We start from the raw sequence: 10,143 nt of genomic DNA on the forward strand, positions 1-10,143 counted from the left end.
TGTGTGTGTGTGTGTGTGTGTGTGTGTGTGTGTGTGTGTGTGTGCGCATACACATACATACACATGTGGAGGGGTGAGTACATTAATTCAGATGCCTGCTGAGGCCGGTGGCGTAGAATGCCCTGAGAGCTGGAGTCACAGGCAGTTGTGAGCTTCTCAATGTGGGTGCTGAAAATTGAAGTCAGGTCCTCTGGAAAAGTAATCCACACTCTTGACCATCCTGCCAGCCACCTGATTCCTGGAATTCATTGTGCTGTCATTGCGATGTCTAGTTTCATCTCTCTTTTAAAAAGCCTTAGGCCACTTTATTATTTGTCGTCTTATTTATCATTAGTCATTATATCTTTCTGCCATGTTACATTCTCTTTTTGGTCTCATCCAATGTTCTCTTGTCCTTTTCTCCTGTTTTTTCACACCAAAATCCTATTATCCTTAGACAGGGCACTTGCTTTTTCTGGTATCCTTGAAGCATCATCTCTCCTAACCTAATCAGCCACCACGCTGTCCCCTCACAAAGAGAGTCACTCCCTAATAGGACCTGTGGTACCTACCAGCTATTAAAATATTTTCCTCTCTTCCAGTGCATATTATGGTTATATGTGTAAATGATAAGTAATTAGCTCATTAGTTATCTTTCTTAACTCTTCCTGTTGACTTTTTCTAAGTAGAGTCATATCCCTTGCTTAATGGAGGTAACAGATGTCTTAATCAACCCTGATTTCCTACAGTGGAAAGTATGAGCTGGGAAACAGTAGCATCATTGTAACACCTAATCATACTTTATTTTATCAGGGGAGGGGAACAAATGACTTATAAATGAGCTAGAACCTCTCTGCTGAAAAGTTAGATTTTATAATTAAAGTGTAAGCAAAAGTATAATTTATGAAGTTGTATATTTTCCTTCTCTGAGGGAATTAGCCTATCAGTTTGTTCATTTAAACATGAGTACAGAACTATCATGCTTTCCACCATAGAAATCAAGAACTAGCTGGGCAGTGGTTGGTGCACGCCTTTAATCCCAGCACTTGGGAGGCAGAGGCAGGCGGATTTCTGAGTTCGAGGCCAGCCTGGTCTACAGAGTGAGTTCCAGGACAGCCAGGGCTACACAGAGAAACCCTGTCTCGGAAAAAAACAAAACAAAAACAAATAAACAAACAAACAAATAAACATGAGTACAGATCCGAGCGTGGTTACACATGTTTGTAATCCCAGAACCTGGGTGGTAAAAGCCATAGGATGAAGAGTTCAAGGACATCATCAGGTAAGCATCGGATTCAAGGCCAGTCTACTTAAAACAAGCAGAATAATAATAAACAAAATAACTGGCCTAGCGTGATGACTGTTAGTCAAAATAGTCAGTATGTGATAGCAATAGCATTTTAACAATAATTTTTTATATATTTATATAATAGTATTTTTTTATATACTTATTTATTTTTGTTTTTTGAGACAGAGTTTCTCTGTGTAATAGCCCTGACCGTTCTGCACTTGATTTGTAGACTAAGCTGGCCTTGAACTCACAGAGATCCACCTGCCTTTGCCTTCTGAATGCTGGGATTTAAGTCGTGTACCACTATGCTTGGCCTATTATAGTAGTTGTCTTAGCTGCTTTTCTACGACTGTGATGAAGCATTATGTTTAAAAGCAACCTGGGGAGGAAAAGGTTTATTCATCTTACACTAATGTCACTGTTCATAATCAAAGGAAGTCAGAACAGGAACTCAAGCAGGGCAGGAACCTGGAGGCAGGAGCTGATGCAGAGACCATAGAGGAGGGCTACTTACTGGTTTGTTCATCATGGCTTGCTTAACCTACTTTCTTATAGCACCCAGAACCACCAGCCCAGAGATGGCACCACCCACAGTGGGCTGGGTCCTCTCCCATTAGTCATTAATTAAGAAAATGCTCTACAGACTTGCCAGTCTCCAGTCTGATTTTATGAAGGCATTTTCTCAATTAAGGTTCCTTCCTCTCAGATGACTTTAGCTTGTGCCAAGTTGACAAAGAACTAGCCAGGGCAGTAGTTATCAATCTGTTAATTACCACTAATTAGTTTTTTGTTTATTTTAAACCATACTTTATTTTATATATAAATCAATATTTTATTTTTAGAAATAAGATGTCATGTATTCTAGTCTGGCTTCAGCCTTGGAAGACACTATGTAGTGAAGGATGGCCTTGAACTTCTGATTCTACTGCCTCTACCTCCAAGGACTAGGATTACAAGCATGCACCACCATGTCCAGTTTATGCAGTGCTGGATGGAATTGAAGGCTTTGTGAATGCTAGGCATGCCCTCTGACACTGTGCTGGCACAACCAATAAAGTGAAGACTTCAGTGTCTTCCCACCAATGCATTTGTCATCCTCTACAGTCCTGCATTCTGCCTTTCCTGTCCCACAGGGAAAGACCAGTCCTGGCATCTATGTACAGACTCCTGTCCCTTTTGTGTATTCACAGACACTGCCTCTCAAGCTCTTCAGTAAGCACATGTCATCCTTTATATTAGATCAGCTAACATGCCATTGCATGTCATATGTCAAAAAACAAATAAAAACAAAGACATCATTTCAGGTGTGGCACAAACTTGTTGTCCTTAGCTACCCTAGAGGCAGGAGGAGAAGTTGAGATATGTTTCATACTTCTGCTGGATTGAAACTTTCCTTTTCCAATTTCTGGTGACTGTCACACTGCCAAATGCAATAGACAGTCCTCAACCCCCATTTTCCTGGACATGGACATTTAGACACATTGCTCCAACCTTTTTTTTTTTTTTTTGGTTTTTTTTTTTTTTTTTTTTGGTTTTTCGAGACAGGGTTTCTCTGTGTAGCCCGGGCTGTCCTGGAACTCACTCTGTAGACCAGGCTGGCCTCGAACTCAGAAATCCTCCTGCCTCTGCCTCCCAAGTGCTGGGATTAAAGGCGTGCGCCACCACCGCCCGGCCTACATTGCTCCAACCTTAATGAAATACTTTTGTCTAGCTTGTGAAGTCAACTTGTCCTGGTTCTCTTTCAAACCACTAGCTACTTTTTATATTTAAGTCAGAGGTAATATCAATCACTATTCCCTCTATCATCTTTAGAGTGGTGATTTCTCAATTTGAGTCTGAATTTTCAATCCTCTCTGAACTTCAGACTTATATTTCTTATGGTCTAGTCTATATCTTTAGATTTACTTGTTTATTATTTATTGTGTGTTTGTGCCAGCATGTGTTTTTGTACACTGTGTATACTGTGTAAATGAAGGAGCTCACAGAGGCCAGAGCAGGTGTCAGATCCCCTAGAACTGGAGTTTCAGACATTTGGTAGCTACCTGATGTTGGTGCAGGGACTCAAACCTAGGCCCTTATCAAAAGCAATGTGTGCTCTTAGCTGCTCAGCCATCTCTCCAGCTCTTATTCTATGTCTTTGGATATGTCTAATTTGTGTCCCAAACTTAACATACTCTATCCTCTCTCCAGTGCCTATCACCATATAGTTTTCTAGTCATTCAGAAACCTTGAAGTCTCTGCTGTATGATTTGTGTCTTATACATCAAGAGCATTAGCAAATGCTGACCAGTCAATGTGTATTCACATACAGAATCTGACCATTTCTCACCACCTTCATGAGTGGTTACTTCAGCCTATGACTCTATGTTCTCTTGTCTAAGTGACTTCAATGGCTTCTTCACTGATCTTCCTGCTCCACTGTTAACAATAATCAGTGATCCTTGTGGTGATTTGAATAGGAATGCCCCCCCCCAAAACTCATGTGTTTGAGTGTTTGGCTTACAGGGGACAGCACTGCTAGGAGGTGTGGCCTTGTTGGAAGAAGTGTGTCCCTATGGGAGCAGGCTTTGAGGTCTTACATGCTCATGTTACACTCGTGTGGACACAGTCTCCTTCCATGGTCTGAGGATCAAGATGTACAACTCTCAGCTTCTCCAGCACCATGTCTGCTTGCACGTGCTTTCCACCATGATAATAATGGACTGAACCTCTGAAACTGTAGGCCAGCCCCAATTAAGTGTTTTCTTTTTGAAGATTTGCCATAGTCATGGTGTCTCTTCACAGCAATAAAGCCCAAACTAAGTCAATGCTCTTAAAACATCAGTCAGAGCAAGGGCAATGGTTTAGTGTAGAGCACTAACTCCTCAATATTTGCTACAAGATTTTGAATAGTTTAGCTTCTGGCAACTATTGTGACTTTATCTCCATCTTCATCTGTTGCAGCCACAGGAGCTTCTCTGCTAGTCTTTGGGCACATCAAACATATTCCTATCTTCATACTTGTTCTCTCTGAATGGAGTGCTCTTTGTATGGATTGTCAGATAGTACATTCCTTCATTTGGTTATCTATGCAGAAAATCTCCTGACTGTATCTTACCCTTCTTCATTCATTCTTTGGTTTTCTTTTATGGTTCTTATCTCTACTTGACATTTTCTATTATTTTCTCTACTTCTAGAAAGCTAATTCATTAAAGAAAGGCCTTTTTTCCCCAATATCCTCAGGCTCTAGAACATTATTTGTGTTTGCTGAGTGAATAAATGAATGAACTGTTTTCTTTCCATCTTTCAGAGTGTATATATTATATCTTATAGCAGTATATATACTTTTAAATTTTAACTATTATTAGATATATGTTTATATTTTTGCTCACATCACCACTATCCATCTCTAAAACTGAGACTATGCACTAGCCCTGTCTACACCATTCTACTTTCATTTGTAAAACATTTTTTTACCTTTCTAATTTATTTTGTGCAGGATAGGGGTGTTGGTACAAATGCTACAGTTTTTGCGTGGTAGTCAGAACCAAACTGTAGGAGTTGGTTCCCTCTCCACCATGTGAGTCTAGGATGGGACTGAGACTTTCACGTGTAAATAAATAAATAAATAAATAAATAAATAAATTTAAAAAAAGAGATTGTCAAGCTTGACAAAACCCTTATTCACTGAACTACCTTGCCAGCCCCACCCTCCTGCTCTCTGCATCTGTCTGTTTTCTCTCTGTTTCTGCATTGTTCTTGTTTATTTTTATGAGTATTCTTAAAATTATATTTTAATTTAGTGTGTGTGTGTGTGTGTGTGTGTGCATGTATGTGGCAGTGGTTGGAGGGAGGTGCCACAGTGCATATGTGGAAGACAGAGGACAACTTGCAGGCATTAGTTCCCTCCTTTTACACCAGAGATCCCAGGGAATGAATTCAGGTCCCCAGTCCTGATGTTAGATGCCTTTAATGGCTGAGCAGCGTTGTGGGCCTTATAGCCAGGAGTTAACCCAGGGCCTGTGCATGCCAATAGATAAGTGCTATACCACTGTGTCATACCTCCAGCCCTGAATTTCTGTCTTTAAGAACAATATTCAGTCATGAAGAAGTAAGCTTTGAATATTTGAGGAGCTATATCACTTGGTACTTTGCTAGGTGCAGTAAGGATACAAAAGAACCAGTCCCTACAGTTTGCTTTGTTGGAAATAAGAAATATGGGTTTCGTGCTGGGGTGGATCCCAGAAATTGGAGCCCGCCTACCATTAAGGAAAAAGGAGAAAAGAAAAATAGAAAAAAGGGAAAGAAAAACCAGGTGTAGCCATAGCTATAATACGAGAAGTGGGATCAGAAGTACAAGATTATTGGCTATTAGTAAGCTTGAGGCCAGCCTGGGATACATAACCCCTTGCCTCAAAATAAAGCAAGGGACCTAGAGAGATGGTTCAGCAGTTACAAGCATGGCTGCTTTTGCAGAGACCGTTTAGTCTCAGCACCCATGTCTGATAGCTCATAGCCACCTCTAACTCTAGCTCCAGGGGATCCAAACCTTCTTCTGAACTCCACAGGCACTTATACTTATGTGTACATGCCCACACAGAGACACATAACTAAAACAAAAATGAGGGGAGAGGGGCTGGCTTAGCACATCTGTACAAACGCATCTTATTTCTGTGTCAATGAATACTGAGATAGGGTTAGGTGGGAATTTTGTATTTTCGAGTTATTTCCTGCTTTTCTCTTTTGGGGGCAGAAGTCTGGAGTAATTTCAATTTAATGGGAAAGGATGCCCTTTAACGTCAAAAATAGCAAATGAGCCAGTTAAAGCAAACAGTCAGTGGCTTATAGTTATTCACAGTGATGTTCAACCTCTACTCCTGTCCAGTCCTAAACCGTTTCCATCACTCTTAGAGAAAACAGTGGTTATTAACAAGGTTTTTATTTGTTTGAGTTTTTGTTTTGCTTTTAACATCTCTGCCTTTTTCTTGCTCTACTAATCTGTCTTTGCGATCTATGAATTGGCCTAATCAGAACAGTTTGTGTAAATGCAGTCACATAACAAGGGTCCTTTTGTGTGTGGTTTGTCACATCTAGCATAATGCTTGTGAAATTTCACCTTTACGCCGTAAGCTGTCTCACCTCTGCCACCATCTTTCTTCTTTCTTTCTCTTTCTTGTTTTTGTTTTTTTCAAGACAGGGTTTCTTTAAGTAGCCTTGGCTATTCTAGAACTAGCTTTATAGTCCAGACTTGCCTCAAACTCAGAAACTCAAGAGATCCACCTACCTCTGCCTCTTGACTGTTGGGATTGCACCACTACCAGGCCACACAAGTGGAGGGGAATGTATTTGGGCTGTCTTCAAACTCACAATGTAGTTCAGGCAGGCCTCAAACTTAAGGCTGTTCTGCCTCAGCCTACTGAGCAGCAGCCTAACAAGCAAGCGTCACCATGCCTGACAGCTTCTGATCTTTGTACACCCTAGCTACTTTCCAGAAAAGCACTCAGTAAATACCAAGGCCCTCACTGTGGGGGGTGGGCCTCAAAATGCAGTTAGACTCAGTTTACTTCTGTTAGATGAGCACTTTTTACTGTAATATGTCCCACAGTTAAAGTATTAGCAGTAAGGAGCAAGTGGGGAAGTCCTAAAATCTTACTTATAGTAAGTAACCACTAAGAATATTTCCTACCAGTAAGTTTCCAACTCTTAAACTATACTGTTTATGGTTAAAATATGAGAATTTAATGAGGTTACTTCAAAAGGCAGTATAGTCTTAAATTCTAAAACAGAATATATTTATGGTTCTTAATATCCCATTCAACAGGGTCATGTTGTCTCCTAAAACTTCTCAGTGTCCTTCTATAATAAAATTATTTTAAAATTTGGGGACTATAGAGATGGTCCAGTGATTAAGAACACTGGCTGCTCGTAAGAGAACTTGGGTTTAATTCCCAGCACCTACATGCTGATTCACAACCATCTACAACTCCAGTTGCAGGGGATCCAATACCCTCTTCAGAACTCTATGGGCTCAATGAGGTATACAGACGTACGTGCAAGCAAAACATCCATAGAGATGAAATAAAAATAAAATAATTCTTAAAGTTTTAAAAATACTTGTAAATAAGGACAGTTTCTCATACTTCAAGCTTTGTTTTTGTTTGTTTGGTTGGTTGGTTTGATTTGGTTTGGTTTGGTTTTAAATAAAAGACCAGGCTGGAGAGATGGCTCAGCAGTTAAGGGCACTGATTGTTCTTCCAGAGGTCCAGAGTTCAATTCCCAGCAACCACATGGTGGCTCACAATCATCTGTAATGGGATCTGATGCCCTCTTTTGGTGTGTCTGAAGACAGCTACAGTGTACTCATATAAATAAATAAATCTTAAAAAAAATAAAAGAACTCACATTGATTAAGCATCAAAATTACAGTTTTGTATGTGTGTCCTGATAAGATGTATAAGTTTGCAGTTTTGGGAAACTGAATGTTTAAGATCAAAGTTCAGTTCATTCCTAAAGACTTCCCAAGCTAGGCATGCTAGTTTACATCTGTGCTTTCAGAACTTGGGAGGCTAAGGCATACATATTGCCATGAGTTTAAGGTCAGCCCTAGCTACTGTCTAAGATCCTGTTTCAGAAAAGCAAGCAAGCAACCACACAGAACTTCCCATTTTGTAGATACTGGATCTTGGATGATTGGTCACATAAAGGGAGGGTGCTCTCAAATAGAAACTGCATTGCCAAGCAAGTAAGTTCAGTGTTCTCGTCCATTAAAGCCTGTCTGCCACTGATTCCCTAATGCTTATCTTTGATTAATATACAAGGTTCATTTCTGAATGAAGTCAGACACTCAAAATAGCAAAGCTCTTAAAGCACCAGGGGAGTCCATAGTCTGTGCCTTGTGTTATTATATGTGCTCTCTTAACGCCTTGATTGCGCTGATAGAAAGACTCATTCTCTTAGGAAAATCATTGTCTAAATGGTTACTATTAGAAGCCATGTATCAAATCACACCACACACTTTTGGGTTGTTTTTTTTGCTTTTGTTTTTGAGACAAGGTTTTTCTGTGTGTGTTTCTGGCTGTCTTGAAGCTCTCTGTGTAGGCCAGGATAACTTTGAACTCAAAGGTTTTGGGATCAAAGGTGTACACAGCTATGCTGGCTCCAATTTCCATCTTATTTTGAAGCCCGATTACTAAAAAACGGAGGTTGCCACTCAGTCCATCTCTCCACAAGATCTACTGTTTCTCTAGTAGTCTCTCCTTTTGTCATTACAAAGATTTCCTAATTGTCTCAGTTAGGGTTCACTGCAACTCCTATAAAGGGCAACATTCAATTGGGAGCAGCTTACAGGTTCAGAGGTTTAGTCTGTTGTCATCATGATAAGAAGCATAGTGCAGTGCAGACATACAGGGTGCTAGAAAGATAGTTGAGAGCTCTACGCCCAGATCTGAAGGCAGCAGAAAGAGACTGAGACACATGTCTTCCAACAATACCACACCTTCTCCAACAAGGTTATACCCCTAATAGTGCCACTCCCTATGAGTCTTTTGGGAGCCATTTTTTTCAAACTACCATACTAGTTTATTTTCAAAGTAGGGTTACAAATGGATCTGTTCATATCTCAAAATCAATCTGTCTTTCTGTGTGTGTGTGTGTGTGTGTGTGTGTGTGTGTGTGTGTGTGTGTGTTGAGTCAGGATTGTGTACCCCTAGCTGGCCTAGAATACTCTATATAAATTAAACTCGCCTTGTGTCAGTCTCTTGCCTCTGCCTCCCAGGTTCTAAGATTACAGCATGTACCACCCCCCCAGCCATATCTCAAAATCTTATTTTAATATTTTCTATTACCATATACCTTGTTCTCATCTTGATGTGGAGCTGAGGTGTTTAGAAAATGATCATAATTGTTACTCCTACATCTTTTGGTCAGTTTTCAAAAATCCTGAAGCTTAGGTTGCACTCCATACCAATTAACTGAGACTGTCTGGAGGAGGGAGCCCGAGGCACTGGCTTTTTGAAGATTGCCAAATGATTCCAGTGTGTAACAAGGTGGAGACCACTGGCTTCTCTTACTAGCCATATAATAGCTAGCCACTCCACCTCACCGTTATTTACTTACTTGTCAGGATTAAGTAGATGACTTATAATGGTGTATTTATCTACTTAAAAATGTTCATACGTTACATAAATGTACTGCTATTATCACTGTAAAAAAAAAAAAAGTCCCAAGCTTGAACTTGAGCTGACAATTCTGACTACTTTTCACTCTTGATAAACTGCTTTGCCTCTTGATCCCTGTGAGGGTATGCTTTTCCTCTTACAGGTCATTGCAGGAATGTGTGTGTGTGTGTGTGTGTGTGTGTAATTTTGTTTATATAAGTATATTTTATCTTAATTTCTTTTTACACATTTTCTTTTAAGTTTTTGTTTGTATGATTTGAAACAGGATCTTAATGTAGCCTTGGCTACATGAGCCTCTCTAAGTAGCTAAGGCTAGCTTTGAACTCCCAACCCTCCTACCTCCTACCTCCACCTCCTAAGTGCTGAGATTACAGGTATGTGCTATCACATCTGGCTATCCCCTTTAAATAGATAATAAAAGGCAATATTTTAAACTTTGTTGATCTGCTTGGATTCATACCTAGCTCCTTGGATGTGCTGTAAAGAGTGAAAAAAAATGTCCTAAAATTCGGAATCTGGTGAAGAAACATAATTTATAATCACTTACACAGATTATTTATAGACAACTTGTTCTTGTTTGAAGACTTGTCTGTAGAAGTCTGTAGCCTGAGGGGCTGAGAGTGAGTAAACCGTCCTTTCTTTCTAGATCTTCATCTGCTGGTGGACGTGGCCTGTAAGCAGGAGCACTTTCCAAAGGAGGAGGAGTTAAAAGAGTGA

At 40.1% G+C, this 10,143-nt stretch overlaps 1 protein-coding gene across 1 annotated transcript in view; it reads left to right on the top strand.

Annotated features, from left to right (window-relative positions):
• The window catches only part of Hsf5 (heat shock transcription factor 5), a 43,441-nt gene extending 33,298 nt beyond the window's left edge, over positions 1 to 10,143 (top strand). Inside the window, exon 6 of the mRNA XM_028772257.1 lies at positions 10,073 to 10,143. Coding sequence (XP_028628090.1) covers positions 10,073 to 10,143 — 71 coding nt within the window. The remainder of the gene's footprint in view (positions 1 to 10,072) is intronic.

Source organism: Grammomys surdaster, unplaced genomic scaffold (genome assembly GCF_004785775.1).
Source record: "Grammomys surdaster isolate TR1022 unplaced genomic scaffold, NIH_TR_1.0 213, whole genome shotgun sequence".
NCBI classification, from domain to species: domain Eukaryota; kingdom Metazoa; phylum Chordata; class Mammalia; order Rodentia; family Muridae; genus Grammomys; species Grammomys surdaster.